The 27912-nt window shown below is 39.1% G+C and overlaps 2 protein-coding genes across 2 annotated transcripts; both read right to left on the bottom strand.

Annotated features, from left to right (window-relative positions):
- Positions 1 to 253: 253 nt before the first annotated feature.
- Positions 254 to 26279, bottom strand: LOC104213705 (probable E3 ubiquitin ligase SUD1). The gene is made up of 9 exons (XM_070170770.1): positions 25830 to 26279; positions 5204 to 5896; positions 4092 to 4859; positions 3792 to 4003; positions 3308 to 3661; positions 2576 to 2748; positions 2324 to 2487; positions 2095 to 2241; positions 254 to 1509 (listed from the first exon to the last, which is right to left on the bottom strand). The coding sequence occupies exons 1-9, from the start codon at positions 26103 to 26105 to the stop codon at positions 1411 to 1413; spliced, it is 2886 nt and encodes a 961-aa protein (XP_070026871.1). The 5' UTR covers positions 26106 to 26279; the 3' UTR covers positions 254 to 1410.
- Positions 1021 to 1380, bottom strand: LOC138887382 (probable E3 ubiquitin ligase SUD1). The gene has a single exon (XM_070169126.1). The coding sequence runs from the start codon at positions 1378 to 1380 to the stop codon at positions 1021 to 1023; it is 360 nt and encodes a 119-aa protein (XP_070025227.1).
- Positions 26280 to 27912: the final 1633 nt, after the last annotated feature.

Below are 27912 nucleotides of genomic sequence, written 5' to 3'. Positions count from 1 at the left end.
GCATAAAAGATGTTTATATAATCATATTACTTAAAAGTCGACTGTACGTAAACGATTATATACAAACTATGGGTGTCATAACAGTGTACCTAGGCTAAACATTACTAATAGAACATGATATGTGGTCTTCCGAAGCAAATAAAAAAGTAAGACTACCACTATTAGTAGTTCGTATTAATCATTAAAGTGATGAAGTCGTTGTTTTAGGGTCCCAAATCTCAACCAAATGACATAAGATTAAAACCAAGTGACATAAGATTAAAATAATGATGAATATAGATACTCAATAACCATCTCCAATGACTTGCTTCCGCAATGGGTAAATACACACGACAGAAGGAATTAGAACAAACCAGCCCCTAAATCTGAACGGGTCCCGAGAGAGAAAAAAAAAAAATAATAATAATAATCAAGAAGAGGTGATGTCTTTCAGCTCGTATCATGTACACACATAAAAATTTTATAAAAATATGTAAATATACAGACAACCTAATTCCGAATCTGCCTGTGGTCAGGAGATGCATAGCCAAAAGATTCAGTAAGGAATAAAAGACGCTCCAAATCCTGCCTTTTTACCGTTTCCGCATCCATTCTTTTTTACATCCGGAAACAAATTTTAATGTTGCAGCGGATGTAGAATAAACGAGACGAACCTTAGCAGCCTCGTGTAGACATGCGAGACAAGGCACTCACTTTTTTTCCACGCACATATACATTTTCAAGTGATTACTTAAGATAAGCTTATATTTCTCATATCTTCTAAACGTACAGTCCAAAATAAAAAAAGAAACTGTACTCTCCTAACAAAATGAACACTGGTTAGCAAGGGGTGCAGGCACGTATTAACAAGCACTTATATATCACCATAGAGAAACTGCACATAATTAGTACGACTGTGTTCCCTCTTAGGTTCTGCAAGAGACCATAGCTAGATCTGCTAGCAATTTACATACCTCTGCTCCCACAGTCAAAAACATCCTTCTCGAGGAGCAGCTTAAGGGGCCACAATTGGCACAAAATTTAAGCATCTTGCAGAATAGCATGACTCTGTCTTAACCCTACATCAGCCTCCTGGTCATCTCTATCCACTCTTGAACTGCTTTCTCTTGACTCCACTACTTCCTTTTCCCTCTGCTCTAACTCTTCCCCATAATCGTGAAGTCTACGACCAATCAAATAACGGTCATCACGTATAGAATTGTGGAGATTGGTGAACCATGCATGGAAACGCTTTGCACAGAACCAGACGAAACTGAAGCCAAGGCTACCGAGCCAAGCAAATCTATAGACAGCAGAGTTAACAAGTAACGGGTAACCAAATATTGGAAATACACCCTTGGCTAAAATGTAAGGGAAACACAATGCCGTAAGCAGCTTCATGATAATTGGAACAACAATCTCGCGAAGCACCTAAAAGACTCGCAACCTAGAGAAACCATCTTCCCTCACCCTCTCAAATTTCATTCTCCAACTTCCATCCACCAGTGGCATCATATGATCTAGCATAACCTGGTAGCACAAATTAACTCCCAATATGAGTACTATGGAACAAAAATCAGCCAAGGGAAATAAAAGATGACAGCCAGGAAAGCGCTGAGGTTTTAAATCTAAACACAAAGAAGGGAAGGGCATTCTTGAAAACTCTCTTTGAACATTTTTTTGGGAGGTGGTGCAGTCAAGAGTTCACTTCTCTCCTTATTCTTTTTTTAACAACTCAAGCAGTCAAGAGTTTTGAACTTTAACACGGTATAAGAGGTCCAAGAGAAAGCATGCTTGCTGTTTTTAAAACAATGTTAACTCCTGGAGACATGGCGATGAATGTGAAGACACGACCATCCTCTATAGGGGAATAGTTGCTCCAGAATTAGTATTATGCACACAACATACATGGCTCGCCAGAAAAAAAAAAGAAACAAGGAAATTATCAATTATCAAGGGGTGAAAAGGTAGCAGAAATGCAAAGCGGAAGCTCCACATCCATTAACTAAAAACAAATACTCAACTGCAAATCTGGCTTGCCACATACATTCTCGTTAAATAAATGAAACAGAATAAAGGTAACAACTAAAGTAGATTAAATGACATGAAACTTACCAGCCTAGTCCAGATTTTTAGAAAGATTAATCCCAAAGCCCAATCCTGATATAGAAGGAAAACTGGGCTTTCATCTATAGGCACTCGCATAGGCACAATGACCAGAAGTTCAAAAAGCAGCCCAATCAACAGAGGGATGATAAAAATCTGGACAGAGAATCAGTGAATGAATAACAATATGAAAAAGAAATCATGGCATAACTCTTGAAACAGGAAATTTTGACATTACCCATATTGACAACAGTGCAGAACTCTTCAGAACAATGACACACCATTTCCAAATTTGGCCCATCAAAACCGTAGCTCTCCTCTTCCTAATTTGTTCGATGGAGTACCTTGCCCCAGCAATAGCGGTCCAAATTGCATAGCTTCCAATTACAAATGCATACAAATCTAAGAGGTTAAAGCAACAACAAGGTCAATAATTATTGTCAAACATCAAAAAACAATATGCTGTTACTGACTTAGGTAAGTCCAATACCATTGCACTTGATTCCATGTGTTACTGGAAGATGTGGGAGGATACTGAAGAGCACTCTTCCAAGTGAAATCGGAACTATTATCAGGGCAGAATTAAGCACGAGGAGAGTCATCCAAGCTACAATCAACAACAACACAATACGAAGCACAAAGGCGGACCTGCTAAAAGATGTTCTTGAACAACATAAGTTGCTTGTTAAAAAATTCATAGTAAGCTTAGTATTGGTAATTATGACTTCTCTTTCCTTATGCTTCCACAGACTAACAAGAAGAGCATTATAACTGAACAGAACAGGGGTGTGTATCCGGATTTTTGGCAAAAGCTAATGTTATCAACTTCCATATTTTAAAACAACCAAAGGACAATTAATCATGTAGGCTCCACTAGAAAGAAATAAGATCAAATGAACAGAGAAATTAAGTTTAAAGTATTTTAAAGAAAATAGCACTTAAAATCTTTGTTGACAAGATGATGCGCTTTACCAAGAAAGAACAAGCATTGCTCTGCCAATTTTGGTGCTACTTATTATTCATTACCAAGGAAAATAGCTTTATCTGATCATATTTTTAAGTAAATATATACAGTAACAGGTCTAGAAGGTATTAGTGAAGTAATTGAATTACCCAAGATGTAGATAGATGGCTGCAATAGAATGCAAGTCCAAAGTACGATAGTATAAAATCCATCGTCCAATAAGAGTGGATTAACATTCTGGGGCATAGTTCAACTTACTTAGGATCTGTTTCTTCATCACCATCATACTCCAGAAAGTTCGCATTCACTGCATGCCTAGCTCTATTCACATCATCAGGAGCGAGTCCCACCAGCGCCCTATCAGGTACACCATGTGGTGCATGCATCCTTTCCAGCCTTACTTGATCACCATTACCATTCTCTTGGCCACCATTATACTTGGGATGGGGCAGTAAGAAATCAGTTAAACCAAGAGCCCATCCAATAGCAGTAAACCAGTAGCAGAGAAGAGACTTCATTGTTGTACGCAGCTTAAAACGCTCAATCGCAAAAGGAATACAGATTTGAAAGAGAAGCATGTCAGCAGGAATTTCAGTAAATGGATCAGAAACACTGCAAAGGCCAAAGAAAATGATAGTTCCATGAGTTAACGACAGGGCTGAATGTTGAAACACCACTTCACATATCAATTACACACTAAAACCAAAATCAATAGAGGGAGACAGCATTCAAACAATCTTACGAAATATCAAGTGGGAAAATGGAAGGAGTCATTTGCATGGCAAGTTTGACAGGTAAAAATACAAGCATCACTATTAAACTTCCATAGACAGCCACTGATAAAAGAACTCTACAAGCATGCTTGTGAACAGGATCATCAATCAGATCACGGAATGGGTTGTAGTTGGGATCTGCTGGATCTCGCAGGAAGTAAAGAACCCCTTTACGCAGAACCTATATAAGTATAGTACATAATTAGTAAAAGAACATTTAGCAGTATAAAGATGGAGACTTTAAAGACTACAGTTAACAGAAAATTTACCCCTCGAAGAAGGCTAACAAAGATACTTATTTGTAGCATGTAGACAATCCCTACAACCCAATGAAGTAATGAACTCGCCAATGGAGAGACAGAAAAAAATTCAACTCTTTGGGTGATCGATTTCCGAAACATTCTGATGGTGCAAATATCCAGCCACCATCCACACATCAGAGGGAAAACTCCAAGTTCAATGACAAGAAGGAACATAACCTTAATCATAGTCATCAGATGCCTCATCGCTGCCACAAACTGCCTGAAGAGGGAGGGGATGGTTTCTGCAATGGAAGCAAGGCCATAAAATCTTCCCAATGTCAATGGCTCTCCGCGAGTGTACCGAATTAGAGTGAGAATTCCAAGGTAGAAAACTACTAGAGAAAATATAAACATATAGCCAACAGCAAGAGTGGTAACATCAGAAAGCCTGGATCCCCAAAGGGATGATCCTTTCAAAAGGTCAGCTGACAATGTTGCACGGAGGTTATCTGATGCTGCACTCAGATCGGTGGCATTTCCGTTCAATATTTCAGCAACTTGACCAAGCAAACCATTTTTTTGGTCGTCAGCTGTCAAATTTGCTACAGCAGTCAATGCACTCTTCAGAGTAATATTGGCCAAGAAAAGTGCTGTTTCAGTAAGTGGCATGAAAGTTGACAATACTGGATTACTGGCGGAGGACAGAAGCCAAGACATATAATAGAGTATAATTCGCCCTAATGAAAAAGGAACAAATATTACTACTCCAAGAAATATCATATTACTGGCAAGAACCTGCATTGATAGGAGGGCAAACCGCCATATCAGTTAATTCTCCAGTATGGACGACAAAAGCAGAGCAATTAAAGAATACATTAGGAGGAGATGGGGGCAATCTTGATGAGTAGAGCATGAATTGTAATAACAAGAAAAGACCCTTCAGAATTGGAGCTTGGAGTCTTGCTGCAGAAACAAAACTCACTAAGTTAAAGTAATATAGTATATTTACTGGGTGGATGTCAGGGCATTGAAGATGCCTAAAGAAAATGATAATTTACAAGAAATATAAAGCAAGCATGCCAGATATTGCAAAATAAGTCCAAAAGTAAAGAACATTTCCAACTGAACAATGAACTTACAGTAAATGCATTTTCAACCAGATGAAACACAGGACCATGCATGCCAACAAGCTCATCAAAAGGAACATCCTCCGCGCCATCAGCATCATCCAAACCATCAAACATCTGCTCGACATGAGCCTCAAGCCGTGCTGCTTGCATCTCCCAATGGGCTGCAACGTTTTCTGCATTTCTTCTGATTAGTTGACCAGCTCCAGCAGCTCCTTGTGCACCATTGGCATCTTCACCATTCGGATCAGCAGCAAAATTTCTATCAGCTTGACCAGGAGCTCTTATTGCAGCATGAACTGCATTTCTATCTGCATCTTCCTCCCTGTCAGCTTCTTGTCCCCCAAATTCACGCAAATGTCTGAAGTGGTCTCTCAATGATGTTGCCCCAAGAAAGATAAACACGATGCTTGCGGAGAGTAAAAAACCATGCAGACAGTCAGTAAGCATAATGGCTGTAGATAAGTGACTCAAAAAGAGTCTCGGAGCTTCTCCAAAACTTCTTACAAAAGTCAATCTCCATATCCAGAATGTAATAAAAGGTATTATGAGCAGCCACACAGAGAGCATAAAGCTAAGACGAAGGAAAAACTGCAGGACTTGACATGCTTTCACAGCCATCCCGACAACAATCTCTTGAAAAGGAAGCCTGGCTGGAGCGTTGTCAGCATAAACTGGGGAAAATGAGAATGCATGTTTGCACACCTGCGTTCGAAGATAAAGAAATTAATGAGATTCGACGATCACCTTAAGCAAGCATAGAAGAGAAATTTCAGAAAAAATAAATAAATACATATATAAAAACCAATTGCCACCCAATGGTGTGGTCATGCTGTCAACAAGTGAGACGAAAATCATGGGAGATCAGGGTTCAAATTTCAATAAAAGCAAAAGATATTGGATGATTTATTCCCGACTTCCCAAACCTTGGAAAGTTATCCAATACTTGTATTGGTGGGAGATACCAAGTACCCAGTAGAATAGTCGAGGTGCGTGCAAACTGGCCCAGACACCAGGCATAACTTATTAGTTTAGGAACACCCGTCAAAAAATAGAATTCGTTTGGAAGGATTTTTCTCTCTCTTGGGAAATGAACCGACTTTACTTTCTTATCACACGATGCTCCGACGTGGCCTTTCTCCGGTGACTCTGCTTTCTCTCCTTCTTAACCATGGGAAGAAAGATCTTTTCTTCTAGCGAAAAATCCTTTCATTTAATAGATATCACAAGCTCTCTTTTGGAATCAAGTTAGAGTACTAAAAAAAAAAAAAAGAAGTCAAAAGTTCCATGTCCCTATAAGGTAAAAATTGGAGCAATTTCTTTTAGAAAGTTCATTTCAAAAGAAGAAAAAAAAAAAAAGAAGAAAAAGAAAAAGAGAGAAAAGAAGGGGGAAAAAAGAGAAAGAAAATAAAGAAAAACAACAAAATAAAACAACTTTAGTTTGAACAACGATTGACCTGATTCTTGTATCAACAAAATACGTAGGCATTTTTACTCTGGGGTTCGGTCACACCAAGTCAAAAATTCAAAATTCTCTTATGTCAAAGAAATTGGAGCAAAAATTTTGTCGATTCCAAAAGTTGTAAGTTTAAACCCTTCTGTTTTAGTTATTTTGAGCCTTCATGATATCCTTTCTTTCTAACTTTGTCCAAAAGCCGCACTACAGTCCAAAAAGACCTAATAGATCATCTTTGAAAGTGCCAAGTCTGACATGCAAGGAGCATATGATTTTTGTACCGCACCATCACAAGCACCATAAGGCGACAGTAAGTTGAGAGAGAACAAATTAGAGAGGCTTGTTGGTGAAAACCCTCTGGGGCACCACAAGTCGAATGAGGATCGTGAATCTGATAGAACTATTGGAGCATTGAAGCCAGTTTCACAGCTTGAAGGTATAACAAGAGTTGAAGATTAGACTTGTTAGACATATCAGGACGCTCAATCCAAAATGCATGCCATGGTCAGTGGAGTCGGCCGCCATATCAAATAAATTTCTACTTTTCTACATAGAAATTTTCTTGTTAAATACAATTTTTCCATTTTTTTTTCCTCTCTCCTTGCTTCATTCCTCTGGCTTTAATTGAGTCCCTTTCGAATATTTTTTCCGGAACAAGCGAGAAATGACTTCAAAATTTGCTACAAGTTTTACAATTGCACAAAGCAGAGTCGGGCTAGAACATCAAGGTGACATAAGCCAGGGAAGGATAGTATGCATGCGTAGTTGATGACAGTTCACGCATGTTGGGATTCATGTAAAAAACAAATGTGCAGTAAATTCTAGATGGGTACAGTGCATCAAATAAAGGGTATTGCAATTGAACGAGTCAGATATATTCTCCGTGAGAAGGGTTGTCCGGAAGAGTGGTTAGCCAATAACGAGCATTGTCTTCCAAGTTGAAACTAAAATTAATCATGGCAAGTGCAGGAGCAATCGCCTTCAAAGTCAAGGCCACAAACCAACCACCATGTTTTAAACTCACAAGTTTTCTTTGCTTGAAAAAGGGATGAAGACTATGTGCAAACTTGAATTTTCAATTCTGTTAGCACAAAGGTTGTGTGAGAAGAACTTTATCTCCTAAGCAATTTCCTAGTTGGGAAGAACCGTACCTTCTAGACATACCCCTAGTCTCAGGGTTCCGCCCGGAGAATAGGGTCAGTTTTAGTTTTCTTAAGTTGTTAATCCTTAGTTTTACTCGAGTTCAGGGTCCCGTCTAGAAAATAGGGTCACACCTTAGTTTTTCTTAGGGTTAGTTTTTAGTTTTCTTGAGTTATTAATCTTTAGTTTTCCTTGAGTTCAGGAGTCCTGCCTGGAAAATAGGGTCGCATCTTAGTTTTTCCTAAGTTGTCAGTTTTAGTTTTCTTAAGTTGTTAATCTTTGCTTTCCTAGAGTTCAGGGGTCCCGCCCAGAAAATATGGTCAATTTTTAGTTTCCTTAAGTTGTCAATCTTTAGCTTTCCTTGAGTTCAGGAGTCCCGCCTGGAAAATAAGGTCGCATCTTAGTTTTTCCTAGGTTCTGTTTTAATTTGCTTAAGTTGCTAATTTTAGTTTGCTTCGAGTTCAGGGATCCCGCCAGGAAAATAGGGTAAGTTATTATTTTAGTAAAGCTCAATTTATAGTTTTCCTTAAGTTCAATCTCACATCTAGGATACATACTTCCTAGTTTGAGTCATCCAGGTCACATTTTTAGGAGTCGCACTTCCTATTCTAAAGTTTGTCAGTTTTACCTCTAGGAGACGCACTTCCTAATCTGGGTCTTTCAGATTTTATTTTTGGGAGACACATTTCCTAATTTTAGGTTACAAGTTTCACCCCTACGAGATGCACTTCTTAGTCTGAGTCTTTTTTGAGAATGGTAACAAATTTTATTCATCAGTACAAAGATTATGCTGGCAATGGTATTTACAGGGTACTATCCTTGTGAACTTTACAAGGCTTCTAAAAATTGTAGAATAGATTCTACATCTCCTACGGAAAACTCTTTACACCAAAAGTGAAAATTTAAAATACAATTCATTTTAACTACTTGTATGGAGCTACTCCAGTCTTCAAAACATCAGTTATTTCTTTCCTTCCATATGGTCCACCAAATGCAAGCTGGGATAGTCCTCCACCATTTTTCTAACTAGCCATTTTACCAGCATAGTTCCAAGCTTTCAGTAGATCACATGTGTTTCCCGCATTATCCATTTCAAATTTACCAGGGCCAAAAATAGATTCCATAGTTGGGAAGTGAAAGCACAATGGAGAAAGAGAGGGCTATTGTTTTCAGATTCAGCTTTGCAGAGGAAGCATAAAAGGCAGCCCGATGCACTACCCTTTTTCTGAAGAATATCCTGAGTTAGACAAGCCCTCCTTGCTACTAGCTATGTAAAACAGTTAACCTTGTAAGGTATCTTAATCTTCCAAATTTGCTTCCAAGGCTAGTTGATGTTCTATTGTCCATTATTGGAGAAATAAGTATATGCATCTCTTACTGTGAATACCTTACTACCCCTACCATTCCATACCATGGTGTCCTCATTGTCATTGGGTCTTCTCAATCCCTCCATAGTTAGATAGAATGCAGTCACTATCCCCTTTCCCAATTAAATAATCATTTAATGCTCTCCTGAAAGTGAGATTCCATTCATGTTGGCTCCATACTTCACTGATTGTTGACTTAGGCGGAAGTGCTAACCTAAATATTTCAGGGAACCTATCTCTTAAAGGTTCATGCCCTATCCAAACCAAAATGCTATTTTTCTGCCATTCCCATGGCAGAATTCAGTATTAGCTGTAAAGTCTTCCATGGACTTCCAATTGCTCACCCCATAGGCTGTGTTGATAGGTTTGGTGCACCAATGACCCATTTTCCCATATTTTTGAGTTACCGCCTCTTTCCACAGGTTATTTTCTTCCATGTCATACCTCCATAGCCATTCACATTAAGCTCTTGTTATGAATTTTTAAGTTCCTTATTCCCATGCCACCTACTATCTTACTTGAGGTTACTGTTTTCCATCTCACCAAATTATACCCTTTCTTTTCTGTGTTTCCATGCCATAAAAATTTTCCGCATAGCATCCAACCTTCTCCACCTTGGCACGAAGTGGAAATAACAACATAACATATGTAGGCAAAGCAACCAACACAGTATTTATCAAAGTGGTTCTGCCACCAAGTGACAGATACTGTGTCTTCCATCTAGCCAATTTCTTTTCACATTTGTCTAGTACATCATTCCATATCCACATTGCTTTGTACTTGGAGCCTAGAGCTAATTCCAGATATTTAGTGGCAGAGATCCCACCTCACATCCAAGGATACCAGCTAGAACCTGAGTTTCTGCACCTCCATTTACTGGATATAACTTGCTCTTCTCCTAATTAATATATAACCCAGAAACAGCTTCAAATAGGATCAAGTTTCCGGTTATACTTTTAGGAGACGCACTTCCTAAATAGAGGTTTCACCCTTAGGAGACGCACTTCCTAGTATGGGTTATTCAAGTTTCATCCCTGGGAGACGCACTTCCTACTTTGGTCATACAAGTTTCACCCCAAGGAGACGCACTTCCTGGTGTGGGTCTTTCAGATTTTATTTTTAGGAGACGCGCTTCCTAATTTTAGGTTACAAGTTTCACCGCTAGGAGCTTCCTAGTTTGGGTTATTCAAGTTTCATCCCTAGGAGACGCACTTCCTAGTTTGGTCATTCATGTTATACTTTTTAGGAGGCGCACTTCCTAATCAAAGTTTGTTAGTTTTACTCTTAGGAGACGCACTTCCCATTCTAATGTGTCAGTTTTACTCCTAGGAGATGCACATCCTAGCGGGGTTCTTTGATATTACTCCCATCAGTGTATTTTATAGTTTATGATTTTTCTAACACTCACGAAATTTTTCCGATGCAAATCGGGGTAGAAATTTTTGTTTGTTTTGCCTTGTTTATTTTGATTGCAAGCACCCACCTAGAGAACGAGGGTCAATATTTCAAATTTTGGTTTTAGGTTCAAGTCAGAGCAGCAGGAGCCCGCCTGAAGAACAGGATCAACTTTCAGTTTCCTTCAGGTTCAAGCAGCAGGAGCCCACCTGAAGAACAGGGTCAGCTTAATTTTCGAGTTCTATAAGAAAGAGCTCGCCTAAAAAATGCAATTTCCAGTTCAAGTCAGAAGTACCAGGAGCCCGCCTGAAGAACAGGTTCAACTTTAAGTTTTCATGTTCAAGTCAGAGGCAGCAGGATCACGCCTGAAGAATAGGGTTAACCTCCAGTTTTTTTAGTTCAAATCAGAAGTAGGACGAGCCGCCTAAAGAACAAGGTTCGCAAGCTCAAGTCTACTCCAAGTTCAAGTTTATTTCAAGTCCAAGCAGCAGGATGCGCGCCTGAAGAACAAGGTCAAGCTTTCAGTTTTCTTCAAGTTCAAGTCAGCAGGAGCCCACCTGAAGAATAGTGTTGATTTACTCTTCGGAAATTTCATCTTTATCACAATCCTAATTTTTATATTTTTGACACTCGCGTACACAACATTCTCAGAGGGCACCACACGTTTTCTTGGGGTCTGATTTCTTTCTTTCCAAGACTTTGGATGCAAAAGGCACACATTGCATAATTGAGAAGGGGAAAAAGATCAGAAACAGTAGGGGATAAAAAAACCCTAGCGCCGCTTAAGTCATCTTCCTCACCAAGATTCCAACACCCAAACCCAAAAACACACTTAAACACTCATCTTCTCTCTTGATTTTCCTTTTTCCCATAGCCACATAAGTACTAACTTGAGGTCATATAAAAGCCAAAACAAAGCTCTGTCACTTTCATTTTTGCTGGCAACGAGCATCGCCCTTTTACCACAACTGCCGGCGAACCATAGTCCATCAGCTTCTTCCTCCTTGTCACCACCATTCCCCCAAACTTGCACGGTCACAACTACTGCAAATTCACTATTTTCATATCCAAAAGGCATTAGATATTTTAAGGTTTCAATTTCTGGTTTAGTTCGAGTTTTCCCGCGAGCTTCGAGGTTTCATCAGCAAGGTCTCCGGTTCGAGGTTCTATTTTCCAATCAAGGTTTCAGTCGCACGTCGAGGTGTTGTCCGTTAGTTTCCAATTCGAGTTCCGTCCACTGTTCCTTCCATTGTTGGGTTTCAAGACAAATAGCGTCTTCAATTTTGAGGTCCAATTCTCTCTCTGTCTTAATCTTTTATTTATTGAAATGAAAATGGCATGAGTTTTAGTAAACTGGGTGTTTTGATTGAGTTACTTATGACTTGTTACTAATTAGATTATGTTGGTGCTGACAATTACTCACTTGTTGATTGAATTTTGTTGGTTGAATACAAGTTACGATTATCAACTAATGGGCCATAGGTTCCAGTTTAATAATATAAAATAAAATCGGGTCCTAATTAGTCAAGTTGGTCGTGGGGGTTGGGTCACAATATTTAGAACTTAAACATTTTATTGCTTCTACTTATTGTTTTATCACTCGTTTATATGGCTAGGAGCATGCCTAGGTCGTTAATACTTGGGTAGGCAAACTTTAGGTCTTTGTTTTTATTGTATTCGAGCTGAGAGGTCGTTCCCTTTAGTTTATATCCAGGGGAATGCCCGTAGACTCTGTAAATATTTTTATCAGGGGAATGCCCCGAACTGAATGTAAAAGGAGGCTGAACTGCTAAAGCGACATCATCATGGAGGCGTAGTAGGATAATTAGATTTGTTTTTGTTATTTTCTTTTCGTTTCTTTTATTTATTAGGTGGGGACGACCTCGAACCACTTTTGGTGTTTATTTTCCTTTTTGTGTGCTTTCTATATCAATTTGAGTATTTTTAAAGCCAGCTAGATCATGTACGCAACCGTGACTATCACGGGACTTGGGAAATGCCTAATACCTTCTGCTCGAGTCAAATGAACTCCCTTATTTAGAGTTTCTGGTGCAGACTATGTTTTAGAGTCTAAATGTGTTTTAAAGATAAAATCATATTTTTAAAACGGTCGTGACACACCGAAACAATTGTCAAGTGGTGATTCTGAAAAATCCTTTGAAATACGAATTGTCACTTTCAAATTAAAAACCCTTTTGAACTTTAAAAATCACTTTATCTATTTTTAGAGGGGCTAACGTGAAAAAAAGGGGTGTGACAGTTTTGGCGACTCACAAGCAGTTTAAAAAATGACAAACAAAACCTTCGGTGGGCTTGTGAGGCTGTACAATAAGCTTCAAGGGATTCAGTGGATCTTTGCAGAAGATGGGGAAAGAAAATAGAGGTTTACTTATACTAAGTGTACCAAAATTTCAACAAATATGGCCGATTCATTAGGATAGTATCTTGGTTGGGCGATACAAGTTCTGCAATTATCATTTCGGAAGATGATTACAATATGGGGTTGGGTTCATATAGTTGCAAAAATCCTTTGATTTCTGGGGAAACCTTTTAACCACAAATTTGATTAGTTTGCAAATATTGAAACGATTAAAGATATACTCGGATGCTGCTGATTCCCATAAATGGCCAGCCAAGGTAACTAAACCAGCCATGGTAGAAGGTAAAATAATCAAGATTAGTAAAGAAGTATATAAATGGCAATATAAGGTAACTCAAGTGTCTGGTCAGATGTTTCAATGATATATTTAGTTCTAGCCCCACAAACAATATAAAGAAATGTATATGCAGGACTTAAAGTGACACCCCTATCACACAATCAATTTTTCTTCGAACTCCCATCGAAGTAGGAGGCAGTGCAAATTAAAGACAACAAATGATTCTGAAGCTGGAACACTGATCACTGATGACGGGATAGAACTTGCTAGCTATAGAACATGAAAGTTTTAGGTCAAAGCTTTTGGCATTCCTCTCCAAGCTTGGTCTTCATACACTTTCAGAGTCATCAGAGCTTTTATAGGGAGGCTGCATCAGAGTGTATCAAGATATGAAAAACAGAAATCACCTTCTCTGGGCGCGAATCTGAATTTAAAATTCTTAAATTAAGCCCCCTCCCACAGGTCAGAAGTGGAAAGAAAACTTGGGGACTACATTTGTGCCCTCGAGTTAGGCAACCGCTCCTCTTGTCCATCCACATGGACAAAAACATGAAGGGGGCCCAACTCATTTGAATTTCATGGCGTTACGTGATACAAAACATACTACTTTTGAGGGTAATGGCTCAAGTGTTTCCAAAAGCATGCAAAGAAATAGGACTAAAACCCATTGGGCCGACTTTAGGAGCAATTGTCTTGTAGAAAAGAGTGCTTAGTCCAAAAAAGGGGGAAAAGGGGACAACAACCAAGCAAATGTGGAAAGCCATTGGTTTTTAAGAAACACTAGCCCTACAAATATTATTTCTAAAACAAGCCAAACAACGACCAACTAGTCACGGAAGCCCAACCCAATTTTTAAATAAAAGAGAGAAGCCCCAATAAAATTTTGATGGCATCTCAAATCCCAAATTCAGAGGCGGACGACGAAGCGGAACCACCAAGCCCGAGATTTTCATTCCTACAAATAATGTTACTAAAGCAGGAGTTATCACTGGTAAGCACTTCTAGAAAGAGATTTCTCATCCCAATCAATCAGTGATACACTCTCTTTCTTGGTACAAGGATGACACAACAAACATGCAACTAATGCAAAACCCCACTTTGATCGAAACTTTAAAATTGACAAAGCTAGTGATGAGTGGACATGCAAAGCTTTCGGGGTTAACATAGCGGGTTTTGAGAATGAGATTCTAGCATGGTACTAAGGATAGAGAAAGGAGGCAACTTCATATAAAAGCGTAGAGGCAAAAGAAATACAAAGGGAAAAAGAAGAAAGGGGAAGCTGAATTCCTGAAGTTGATATACAGCCACAACTTCGAGGGAAATTTTTTAATGAAAAGGAGTAGGCCATACAAAGCCTTTTCTGAATGAAGATAAAATACCTTAGATGGAACATAAGAACCGAACTGAATTCATTGGTTAAAAAATGGAAAGCAGATGTGCTTCGTCTGCAAGAAACAAAGATTGAAGATTAGCATGTCATAATGGTTCATCAAATCTGGGGGAATAGATGGGTAAGCTAGGTTGAACTGAGCTGCTGAAGGCAAGTGGAACTAGGTTGGTATAATTATCAAGTGGGATAAAAGACAGTGGAATTGTGTTGAAATTCATGAAGGAACATACTGTGTCTCCCTCTTATGCTGGAAAGTCTTTAAGAGGAATTTAGATGGTGTCTCACAAGGGTCTATGGCCCTGATACCAATCCGAGAAGGGAAGAACTCTGGCATAAACTTGCTGCATTCATGGATTTATGGAATGTGCAATGGGTAATAAGGGTGACTTCAGTGTGCAGGTTTGCCAATCAAAAATATAACTGTATAAGGAGATCCAGGGCAATGAAGAGCTCTTCTAATATTACACAAGACCTAAACCTAATTGACCTGCCACTTCAAGGGGCTTTTTACACATGGGTTGGCAGGAAAGAGGCTATGCAAGCTCTAGAATTGACAGATATTTACTCTCTCCAAAATGGGACGAAAGCGTCAAAACAGTGAAACAAGTTGCACTTCTAGAGTCGTATCAGATGTCAAGCCTATCCGATTGGAAAGTGGGGAACGGGAAGAAACCTCTTCTATTTCAAGTTTGAAAACATGCAGCTTCAAGTTGATAGTTTCCTTAAGAAAAGCGATGGTGGCAAAGTTGTGATATTGGGGGCATTGATTTTATACTACTACAGAAATTGACGTGTCTGAAAAAAGATATCACTAACTGGAATAGGGAAGAGTTGGTAAGGTAGAAGCTCAAAGAAGTAAGAAGCTTTAGATGAGGAGCAAGGTACAGAAAACAGAGCGCCAACTCAGGAGGAAAAAATGACCTCTTTGTACCTCAAATTATAACTTCAACAATTTGCTAAAGCTGAGGAAGTTTCCCGGAAACAAAAATCATTTGTTTGTGGTTTAAGAAAGGTGACAGGAACACTAAATACTTCCAAAGGGTTGTCAATTCACACGGGAGGAATAATTGGATTACTGAGATGAATGTGTGGCCACATTATGAGAGATAGGGTCAGAAATGAAGATTCGGGACAAGATGGGGTTGGCCCCCTTGGTGGAGATGCAGGAAGCGAGGCTGAGATAGTTCAGCCATGTGAAGAAGAGATGCACGGATGCTCCAGTGAGTAGGTGTGAGAGGTTGTTAATGGTGGGTCCAAAGAAATGTAAAGGTAGGTCGAACAAGTATTGGTGAGAGGTGATTAGGCATGATATGACAATCTTCAGCTTACTTACTGAGGACATGACTCTTGATAGGAGGATGGAAGATTGAAAATTAGGGTAGAAAGTTAGTATGTAGTCGAGCGTTTTTCCTTCTCATGCCTGTAGTTTTGTATTATTCTCATATTTCCTTATTCTTAGATTGTCTATTACTACATGATGTTGCTTCTGCTTCAATTCTATTATAGAGGGTGTTTGGTTAAGCTTATAAGCTGGTCAAACTAGCTTATAAGCACTTTTTGGCTTATCTACGCGTTTGGTAAAATTAAAAGTGCTTATAAGTTAAGTGCTTATAAGCCAAAAATAAGCCAAAAGCCATAAGTTGGTCTGCCACAACTTATCAAATTTCAGCTTATAAGCACTTTAAGTTTGACCAAAATATTTACTATTCTATCCCTAAAATACTTCTTTTTAAAGCAAAACTCTTCGTATACTCAGTTCTTCAGCTGCATATTATTAATTTCAGCACTTTTATCCAAACAGGTAACTACTTATTTTTTAAATTGGTTTCAGCACTTAAAAGTGTTTTTCAGCACGTAATGCTTATCAGCTACTCTAAATTAGCTAAGCCAAACGGGCTCATAATCTTGTTGTTGTTACGACTTCTTTTTCCTTAACTTCTTCACTACTGCATTTACTTTTCTAAATTGTAGTGTTTATGCTTGCCTTGAACCAAGGGTCTATCGGAAACAGCATCTCTACCTACACAAAGTAAGGGTAAGGTTTACGTACACAGTACCTTCTCCATAACCTACTTGTGGGATTAGATCGGGTATGTTATTGTTGTTGTTGGCGTTGCCAGACTCAAGGTGGGAGGTGATGTTATTAAGGATAAAGAACAAATCAGAGAAGAAATTCTTGATTAATATCAAAATTTATATACTAAAAACGAAGTTCGAAGGCCTACAACTATTTTGAGGATCTGGCGGCCAGCATCTCTGGGGAGGCAAAAATTGGCTTGACAGAACTTTTGAGGAGATAAAGGTTTAGAACCTGATAGCTATAGTATGGGCTTTTTATCGGAAATCATGGGAATTCATTAGACAAGAAGTTCTGGATGCACTTAATCACTTTCAAATATTATAAGGTGAGATCTTGCAATGCTTTATTTATTACATTGATACCTAAAGAGAAGGGGACAATTGAATTAAGAAACTACAGACCTATTAGTCCTATAGGCACTGTATACAAAATTGCAGCAAAGGTTCTAGCTGAAAGAATAAAAAAGGTCATTGGCAAACTAGCCTCAGGGCATAAAAATGCTTTCATCAAGAATATGCAAATCACCGATGAAACCTTAATAGCTAATGAAGTTCTGGATTGGAGACTTAAAAGTGGTGCCCCTGGTATTCTATGCAAACTAAAAGTGGAAAAGGCTTTTGACCAAATGAATGGTTCATATCTCTTGACGATGTTAAGGAAGATGGGGCTTGGGGAAAGATGGATAAGGTGGATAAAGTTCAACATCACTATAGTAAAATAATTGTCTTGGTAAATAGGAGTCCTGTTGGCTCCTCTCTCCACAAAACGAATTTAGACAGGGGGGGGTCCCCTCTAAGCCTTTTTTCTAATTCTAGTAATAAAGATCTAAGCAAGATGCTTGACAAAGCAAAACAACTGCAGTGGATCAAAGGTTTTGAAGCTGAATCATCATCAGGGGACATTCAGTTTCTCATCTGCATATAGCAGATGATACTCGTGCTACTCATATTTGATGCCATATCTAGCCTTCACAACAAAAAAGCTGAAGAGTATTATTTATCCAGTGAATGTTGTCCAAAACATTAAAGAACTGACAGAAATTATGGATGTAATATTGGCTCTTTTCCTGCAACATATTTGGGCCTCCCACTGGATGCAAAACTCAAATCTGCAAAAGATTGAAATGGGATCATTGAAAATTTTAAAAGAACACTTAGCATCACGGCAAATGCAATATCTCTCAATCGGACTATTTCATGTAACTATTCCCTATCCCTACAAGAGTTTTGAATCAACTAGACAAGAACAGAAGGACCTTCCTTTGGGAAGGTAATAGTTAATGTCATAAATTTCATTTGATTAAATGGGATTAAGTCACTCAACCAAAACTCAAAAGTGGCTTGGGGTGAGAGATAGCATGCCACAACAAGAGCCTGCTGGTGAAGTGGTAACAGAGATATGGTTCAGATGAACGTGGGATCTAGAAAGATATGATCAAGGCAACATATGGTGCACAGGATCACTGGTGCACAAAAACACCTAGATCCCCTCATGGTGTAGGACCCTGGAAGTATATAAGTATACTATGGGATGAGATCTCTCAAATGATCAGCTATAAAGCTGGAAATGGAACTCATATCAGGTTTTGTAAGGACAAATGGCTGTACAATGCCTCACTGATGGAGATTTATCCCAACCCTTTTCAGATAGCCACTAACCTAATCAACTACTTCTTAGAATAAAAGTGGCAACACTTGGACCCCAAATCTGAGAAGGAATGTACATGACTGGGAGCTGGAAGATCTTCTTGACATGCTGGGAAGATTGAGAAATCACCACACTGATGACCAAGTTGAAGATAGACTAATCTGGGTGAATCAAAAGGGTGGTTATACACAGTAAAAGCTAGCTACACCCACCTCAGTGCAGATAATCAATCGCAAGTTTTGTCCTTAGAGAGTATTCTGGAGAACCAAAACATCCGCCAAAGGTCATACGTTTTGTCTTGAGTCTAACCCATATAACCTTAGCAGAAGGAGCACACAGCTAGTGAACAGATGCTACATGTGCTCCAACAGCTCAGAGAGTATCAGCCACCTATTTTTGCATTATACAATCGCTAGTGATCTATGGAACATGTTCCATTCTATTTTTCGACTCATCTGGATCATGCCTTTTAAAAAGATGCCTATGAAAGCTGGTGCTCAGAGAATTGACAGAACCATCCTGAAGATCTGGATGATTTGGACAAAAAAACCAAGATGCTTTGATGGAATTTCAACTCCAAACCACTCCTTAAGAGCTAGGTGTCTTCTTAACTTATTTTGTTGGAACAACCTAATCCCTGTAATTAGTGATGATCAGATTTTGGACTTTGTTAGCTCCATATCTCTAGCTTAGAACTAATGTATTGGAGCTAGCATCTCCATATCACTTTTGTTCTACTGCATCTTCATGATGCCTTTTGATGAAACATCTTATTTCATCAAAAACTGGCCTAGACACCAAAATTATCCCAGAAAAAGAAGATCCAATCCAACTTGCTATATGTGAAAATAATCAAATAACAGAAAGATGAGCTAGACAGCTCAAATGTTACAACTTACAAATAGTAAAACATGTCTAAATCTTCGCATCTAACAGAAGAACCTTACATCGTTCATATTAGTTTGGTAGTTAAATATTTACATGTAAATAACCCTAATCTCATATGTGGTAGGAGTAGAACATGTATTATATATATAGGACTCATTGTATCATTGTCAATAATCAATAATATAACTTCTCGGTGTATTATTTCTCCCATGGTATCAGAGCGTGAGTGAGACACATCCGAAAAAGTTGGACAATTACCGTGCGTCAAATTCCGGCGACTTTCTAGGGCGGATTTGCGTCAGATCAGTCTCTGTCGGTGTTGTGCGAAAATCAACACCACCACAGGGTCCCAAGTCTTCCGCAAGCAAACCCCATAAAAGATCTCCGGCAACTGACCTCTTACGAGCGGATCGGAAGTCAGATTTTCCGGCATGTGGAGCCTTTTACAGGCCAGATTTAAATTTTTCTTGTAGATAGCTTGATCACAAGGCCTTTCCGAGCCTACCCATCCAAGTTTCACCCAAATCCAATGATTTTTTTATTTTCCGGCGTAAAACTCCAGATTTCGGCGACTGTTTCTGATTTTTTCGGCAACAGTATCCAACTTTGGACTTGCTCTTCTGCTATTTGCTGATATTTTGCTAGCTCTCTCTTCAATCCAACCATGTCTCTCGGACTTAATGTTTTTGGTTCCAAAAACAGTGGAGTTGGAAATTCAGTTTGATGATTACTTCTGACCCCCTACTTGGGAGTTCAAATTATTTATCTTGGGCCTCGTTTGTTGAGTTGTGGTGTAGAGGTCAAGGTGTTCAAGATCACTTAATCAAACAGGTTAGAGTGAGGGAGATGAAAAGGCCAAAGCATAGTAGGAACTCGATGCTCAGTTATGTAGTATCAAGTGGCGATCTATTGATTCTAAATTGATGTCTTTGTTTCGCCCATTCCAGGCATGTTATTTAGTTTGGGAAAAGGCTCATACTTTATACACTAATGACATATCTCGTTTCTATGATGTGATATCGCGAACGACAAGCTTGAAGAAACAGAAATCGGATATGTCTACTTACTTGGGAGAAGTACGGGCAGTCATGGAAGGATTTGAGAAGCTGGTGCCAGTTTCTGCTAGTATTGAAAAGCAACAAGAGCAACGACAAAAGATGTTTCTAGTTTTTACACTCGCTGGACTTCCTAATGACCTTGATTCAGTTCGTGACCAGATTTTGGCTAGTCCGACTGTCCCTACAGCTTATGAATTATTCTCTCGATTACTTCGCCTTGCTGCAGCACCAAGTCACCCAGTGATCTCATCACAGACACTTGACTCGTCTGCTCTCGCATCCCAGACGGTGGAAAATCGGGTATCTCTAACTATGGAGAATAGACGAGGAGGATGTCGTTTTAGAAGATCTAGACATAAGTGTTCTTATCGTCATAAACTTGGACACACTCGTGAAAGTGTGCTATTTTTTACATGGTCGACCACCCAAAAATGCTTATGTTGCTCAGACCGAGACTACAGGTAACCAAGGATTTTCTTTATCTGAATGAGAATATAATGAGTTCCTTCAGTACCGAGCACGTAAACAAACATCTCCACAAGTAATCTCTGTTACTTGGACTAATACTTTTGTTGCTAGTAATTCTTTTGCTTGTGTTTCCCAGTCTAGTACTCTTGGACCATAGGTCATGGACTCAGGCCCTTCTGATCATATCATTGGTAATAAATCACTTTTGTCAAGTATTGGGTATTCACAGTCTCTTCCCACTGTTACTTTAGACAATGGGTTTCAAACTAAAGCAAAAGGAGTTGGACAAGCTAATCCCCTATCTTCTGTCACTCTAGATTTTGTTCTTTATGTCCTTGGTTGTCCTTTTAGTCTTGCATCTGTTAGTCGTTTGGCTCGTGCCCTCCATTGTGGTATATGTTTTATTGATGATTCTCTTATTATGCAGGACCACAGTACAGGATAGACGATTGGCACAGGGCTTGAATCAGAAGGCCTTTACTACCTTAACTCACTCAATCCCCTCCGAGGCATGTCTAGTTACAGATCCTCCAGACCTAATTCACAGACGTTTAGGACATCCAAGTTTATCCCAGCTTCAGAAGATGGTGCGTAGTTTGTCTAGTTTATCTACATTAGATTGTGAGTCGTGTCAGCTCGGGAAACATACCCGAGCCTCTTGTTCTCGTAGTATTGAGAGTCATGCAGAGTCTTCTGTTTTTTCTTTAGTTCAATCTGATATATGGGGTCCTAGTAGAGTCAGTTCAACCTTGGGATTTCGTTATTTTGTTAGATTCATTGATGATTATTCAAGATGTACTTGGCTTTTCCTAATGAAAGATTGTTCTGAGTTGTTTTCTATATTTCAGAATTTTTGTGCGGAAATCAAAAATCAATTTGGTGTTTCTATTCGCACTTTTCGCAGTGATAATGCCTTAGAATATTTATCCTCTCAATTTCAGCAATCTATGACTTCTCAAGGAATTATTCATCAGACCTCTTGTCCTTATACCCCTCAGCAAAATGGTGTTGCAGAGAGAAAGAATAGATATATATATATATATATATATGCACACTTCTCAATGAATCTCATGTTCCGCTGTGGTTTTGGGGCGATGCAGTCCTCACAGGTTGTTATTTGATTAATCGGATGCTTTCATCTCCCATCCAGAATCAGATTCCGTATTCAGTCCCAATCACCCTTATACTCTCTTCCCCCTCGTGTCTTTTGGAGCACTTGTTTCGTTCATAACTTAGCCCTCGGGAAAGATAAGTTAGCTCTTTGTGCTCTCAAGTGTGTCTTCCTTGGATATTCTCGTGTTCAGAAAGGATATCGTTGTTACTCACCTGATCTTCATAGGTACCTTATGTCAGCTGTCGTCACATTTTTTGAGTCTAAACCTTTTTTACCTCTTCTAACCGCCTTGATATATCTGAGGCCTTACCTATACTGACCTTTGAGGAGTTTACCATAGCTCCTCCTTCACCTTCCGCCATAGAAGTCTTACCCATTCCAGCCGTTGAGGAGTTTAGTGTTGCTCCTCCTAGATCCCAGCTACAGGAATACCACTCTTGACTTATCATCGTCGTCCGCGCCCAGCATCAGGCCCAACTAATTCACGTCCTGCACCTGACTCTGCTCCTACTGCGGACTTGTCTCTTCTTAGTACAGTGATTGCACTTCGGAAAGGTATACGGATCACACTTAATCCTAATCCCCATTATGTCGGTTTAAGTTATCATCGTCTGTCATCACCTCATTATGTTTTTATATCTTCTTTGTCCTTTGTTTCCATCCCTAAGTCTACAGGTGAAGCATTGTCTCATCCAGGATGGCGACAGGCTATGATTGACGAGATGTTTGCTTTACATACAAGTGGTACTTGGGAGTTTGTTCCTCTTCCTTCAAGTAAATCTACTGATGGTTGTCGTTGGGTGTATGTAGTCAAGGTTGGTCCGGATAGCAAGGTTGCTCGACTTAAGGCCTATCTCGTTGCCAAGGGATACATTCAGATATTTGGATTCGATTACAGTGATACTTTCTCTCCCGTGGCTAAGACAGCACCAGTCCGCCTTTTTCTATCCATGGTTGTTGTTCGTCATTGGCCTCTCTATCAATTGGACATTAAGAATGCTTTTCTACATGGTGACTTTGAGGATGAAGTTTATATGGAGCAACCACCTGGATTTTTTGCTGGGGGAGTCTCGTGGCCTTGTATGTCGCTTACGCCAATCACTTTATGGTCTAAAGCAGTCTCCTCGAGCTTGGTTTAGTAAGTTCAGTACAGTTATCCAGGAGTTTGGCATAACTCATAGTTAAGTTGATCACTCTGTATTTTACCAGCATTCTGCTTCAAGTCTCTGTATTTAAATGGTGGTCTATGTTAACGATATTATTATTACCAGCAGTGATCAGGATGGTATTACTAAATTGAAGCAACATCTCTTTCAACACTTACAGACTAAGCATCTGGGTAGACTAAAGTATTTTATGGGTATTGAGGTCACTCAATCTAGCTCAGGCATTATGATCTCACAGCGGAAGTATGCCTTAGACATTCTTGAGGAAACAGAAATAACAGGTTGTAGACCGATTGACACTTCGATGGATCCGAATTCTAAACTTTTGTCAGGACAGGGTGAGCCACTTAGTGATCCTGCAAGATATAGGCGGCTGATTGGTAAATTAAATTATCTCACAGTGACTAGACCTGACATTTCCTTTCTTATGAGCATTGTAAGTCAGTTTATGGATTCTCTATGTGATAGTCATTGGGATGCAGTTGTCCGCATTCTTCGGTACATAAAACCAGCTCCAGGCAAAGGGTTATTGTTTGAGGATCGAGGCCATGAGCAGATCGTTGGATACTTAAATGTTGATTGGGTAGGATCACCTTCTGATAGGCATCTACGCCTAGATATTGTGTTTTAGTAGGAGACAATTTGGTGTCTTGGAAGAGCACGAAACAGAATGTAATTGCTCGGTCTACTGTAGAAGCAGAATATCGAGCAATGGCTATGGCACTATGTGAGCTAATTTGGATCAAACAATTGCTCAAGGAGTTGAAATTTGGTGAAATCAGCCAGATGAAACTTGTGTGCAATAATCAAGTTGCCCTTCATATTGCATCAAATCAGGTGTTCCATGAGAGGACTAAACACATTGAGATTGACTGTCCATTCGTCAGAGAAAAGATACTCTCCGGAGATATTGCTACAAAATTTGTGAAGTCAAATGATCAGCTTGCTGATATTTTCACCAAGTCCCTCACCGGTCCTCGTATTAGTTATATATGTAACATGCTCGGTACATATGATTTATATCCACCGTCTTGAGGGGGAGTGTTACTTTGGTAGTTAAATAGTTACATGTAAATAACTCTAATCTCATATGTAGTAGGAGTAGAACATGTATTATATATTTAGTTAATTTTCCATGGACAAGCTTCTTTTAATTGTAACACCCCAATAGCTGGGAGCACTAGTCCATGAGGTAAGCAAAACTATCAATAACTCTCAATAGTTTAAACATTTCCCTCAGTGTAGCATGCTACAAGACTTTGCCAAAAAGAAGAAAATTGACCCGTCAATAAAGGACGAGTAGCGACATCAGACTGAGCAATTATAAGTTATAATCCAACTTAAGTGTGTCTCAACCCCAAACTAGTTAAAATTGGCTCTAACAATCCATTGTGAAATTTTCATTCTATTTGGATCCATTTCATTCCAATACTAAATTAAAGCTACCATTCCTAGGAGAGGAAGTTTTAAGTATCTTCGGTCTGTTATACAGGGGATGGGGAAATCGACAAACATGTCACACATCGTATTGGGGCGGGATGGATGAAATGGAGACTTGCTTCCTGTGTCTTGTATGATAAGAAGGTGCCAGCAAAACTTAAAGGTAAGTTCTATATCCCATGTCCACAAGATGAAGGTAGCAAAGATGAGGATGTTGAGATAGATGTGCGGGCACACAAGGTTAGATAGGATTAGGAATGAGGGTGTGGCCCTAATTAAAGACAAGATGAGGGAAGCGAGGCTTAGATGGTTTGGACATGTGAGGAGGCGGAGCAAAGAAGCTCCGGTCGGGAAGTATGAGAGGTTGTCATTGGAAGGCATAAGGAGAAGTAGAGGTAAGCCGAAGAAGAATTGGGGTGAGGAATAGGTGAGACATGGCGCAGCTTCAGCTAATCGAGGACATGACCCTTGATAGGAAAGTGTGGAGATCGAAGATTAGGGTAGTAGAGTAGTTCGTTTAGTGTTCTCCCTGTCATACCGGTAGTATTAGTGCGTACTTTAGTATTCTATTGGCATTAGATTTCTATAACTACCAGTCATTTCTTTCATTGCGGTTACCTGATTATTTGGTTGTTATTTGTGTTGCTTTTGCATGGCTTCTCACTGTTGTGCTTCTTATTTTTCTATTCTTTAACATGGTGCTTTTACATGGCTTCTCATTGTTGTGCTTCTTATTTTTCTCTTCTTTTACGTGGTGCTTATGCTTCTTACTGTCGAGGGTCTATTGGAAACAGTCTCTCTATCTCCACAAGGTAGGGGTAAGGCTGCATACACACTACCATGACCCCACTATGTGGCATTATACTGGGATTTTTGTTGTTGTTGTACTAAATTAAAGCTACGTATTCTCTAAATCTCATGCAGATGGGCAGAGGTAGAAGTAACTTATGGGTTCATCAAAACCCAATAGCTTTGACTCGGACCCTGTATATGTGTTAAAAATTCACTAAATAAGTATGAATAATAGATTTTGAACCCAGTAAATTAAATAAGTTGTGGTAGAAATCCCAACTCGAAACCGTATGTTCAATTTCTGGATCCGCCTCTGCGCCCGCATATGATATATTGTGATACAAGTCTGTAATTCTTGCACACACCAGACATAATAAAGGTGTAGAAATAACTGAACCTTAATCTTCACCACTAATGGTCATTAAATTTATTTCACCCCATCCAAATAGCAATGTAACCCATATTCCAAATAATAGATTCATTGATCGCTTAACCTTTTCATGTAATTCCCTAACTAATACATTTATCAAAGAAGGAAATTACATACTCAAAAAGCTGAAAGGGAACTCTAACAACGAACCTCACATTGGCGAGCATTGCTGTGATTAAGCCATTGAAGAAGGCAATCTTGGTGAACATACTTGATGCTACCGCTACAAGCGCATGGATACCGCAATGGATTATCTGTGTCACCGGGGTTACGACAGATCCGGCAAACATCCTCGTCTTCATCATCGTAATTGTTCGCTACAGAATCCGATAAAGCAGATGAAGACGAATTGATCGCATCGACGGTGGAGGTGTCTGCAACAGAATTTCTCAAGCCACTGTCGTGCCCCGCCGGTGCAATCTCCATAAACGATTGAATTCGAGCGCGGTAGTTTCAATTTTACAAGGTTTTTGAGGTCGTGCGGATGTGTGAATTTACTTCATGAAGAGGTGGCGTTACGGGCTGGAAGATGTGATTATGGATGTGGCAGATGATGATTTTGCCCTTCCGAACGTAATTGTGTTTTGAAAGACGGGGTCGTTTGGTTAGCTTACGGGCTGGAAGTTATAAACGGAATTATAATACAAGGATTAAATAGTGAATATAAGTATTATAATACAGAATTATTTAGTAGATATATTTTTATTGATAGGGTTATTTTTACTAAAAATATAAATGGTCTACAATATAAAATACATGTTTGGTATATACCAAGTGATAGTTTATATGAGTCCACCAAACTATACAGCACCAGGTCCTCTATGAGTTTCCACTGAGAATACTAATAAACTAGTAAGTAAATAAGATAGGAGTTTTACGTGGAAAAATCCCTGCTCAAGGGGATAAAAAACCACGACCTACACTGGTAGGATTTCAATTTCACTATGAGCAACTTTTAGATTACAACATATGCAATCTAGGAATTAAACTCGTAATCCCTCACTAACTCGTAATACACCTATTACAAGCCACTTTGCAATACACATATTACAAAGACTTCAACTCATGACTAACTCTAGTCATGACACAAACTCAAATGGTTTATGGTTTTACAAAGGGATTCCTAAGTAACGCTTCTAGCTAAGCAATTTAGGAATTACAATGAGAACAATGAAATAGTTACAACTCAACTAAGGACAACAAAATACTAGATTTAGGAACTCGTCCGTAGCAGTGTTTAACTTTGTTCTTCAGGCTCTTGAGAATTAAGTTCACTGTTGCAGAAGGCTTGAATGCTTGAAGTGATTCTCGAGTATTCAAATGATATTCTGTTATAATGCTTTTGTTAATACACCATTGATGACATCACTTAAATGATGTAAGCACTTGGTTGGTCAAAGGATAAGTGACCGCTGGAAATAGTGCAGGCAGTCACGTCGTTTTCCAGCTGTACCCAATTGACTTTGTACTACTATAAGGGAACTGATCACGCCCAACTATGCCTTATAAAAAGGACAATGCGGTCGTTGCAAATATAATCCGGTTTACAAGTCCGGAGTCGAATCCCACAGAGAGTTAACCTATCAATCACAATCTTTAGACCCACTAAACTCTTCAGAACCAGCTTCCCAAATGTTTGAATCACAAGTTGATGGTTTCTTTAGTAACTAAGATTGCAAGTAAATTAAACAGGCTGTAAACTAAAACGCTAAAGTTGTAAACAATGATGAGATAAAGCTAAGGTAAAGATTTCCCCTATTGATGGAATCCCTTCTGTTTATGCTTCATACAAATGTACCAACACTTCTCTATCAATCATGAACGCTCGTCTTACCATAAATCTCTCCCGAGTAATCACAGTAATATACTATTGCACTCTCCCGAGATACACTAGCTAGCTTTAATTAACACAGTTCACTTAAGATTGCACCCAAGGCTTCGTTATCCCTAATCCCGCCTTTAAACCCGCAGTTATAGATTCCTCTTATACTTTAGGAGTGGTGTTATTCAACAATAACCTAAATATGCACTCTCTCCCGAGTTATGCACACTAAATAGGCACAGCTAATTGAGGATCCTGTCAATTAACTACAACAAGAACATAGTTGAATAAATAAAGATTGAAACTAGCAATTTGTATTCACATAAACAAGAAGTTCATCCCCCAATAGGTTCCATCAAAACCTTAGACAAAAGATTTAGCTACTCATAACTATGGGTAAACAAACTAAGA

Source organism: Nicotiana sylvestris, chromosome 3, assembly GCF_000393655.2.
Source record: "Nicotiana sylvestris chromosome 3, ASM39365v2, whole genome shotgun sequence".
Classification (NCBI taxonomy): Eukaryota; Viridiplantae; Streptophyta; class Magnoliopsida; order Solanales; family Solanaceae; genus Nicotiana; species Nicotiana sylvestris.
The sequence above is the reverse complement of the archived record's forward strand: the minus strand, read 5'-3'. Positions and strand labels throughout refer to the sequence as shown.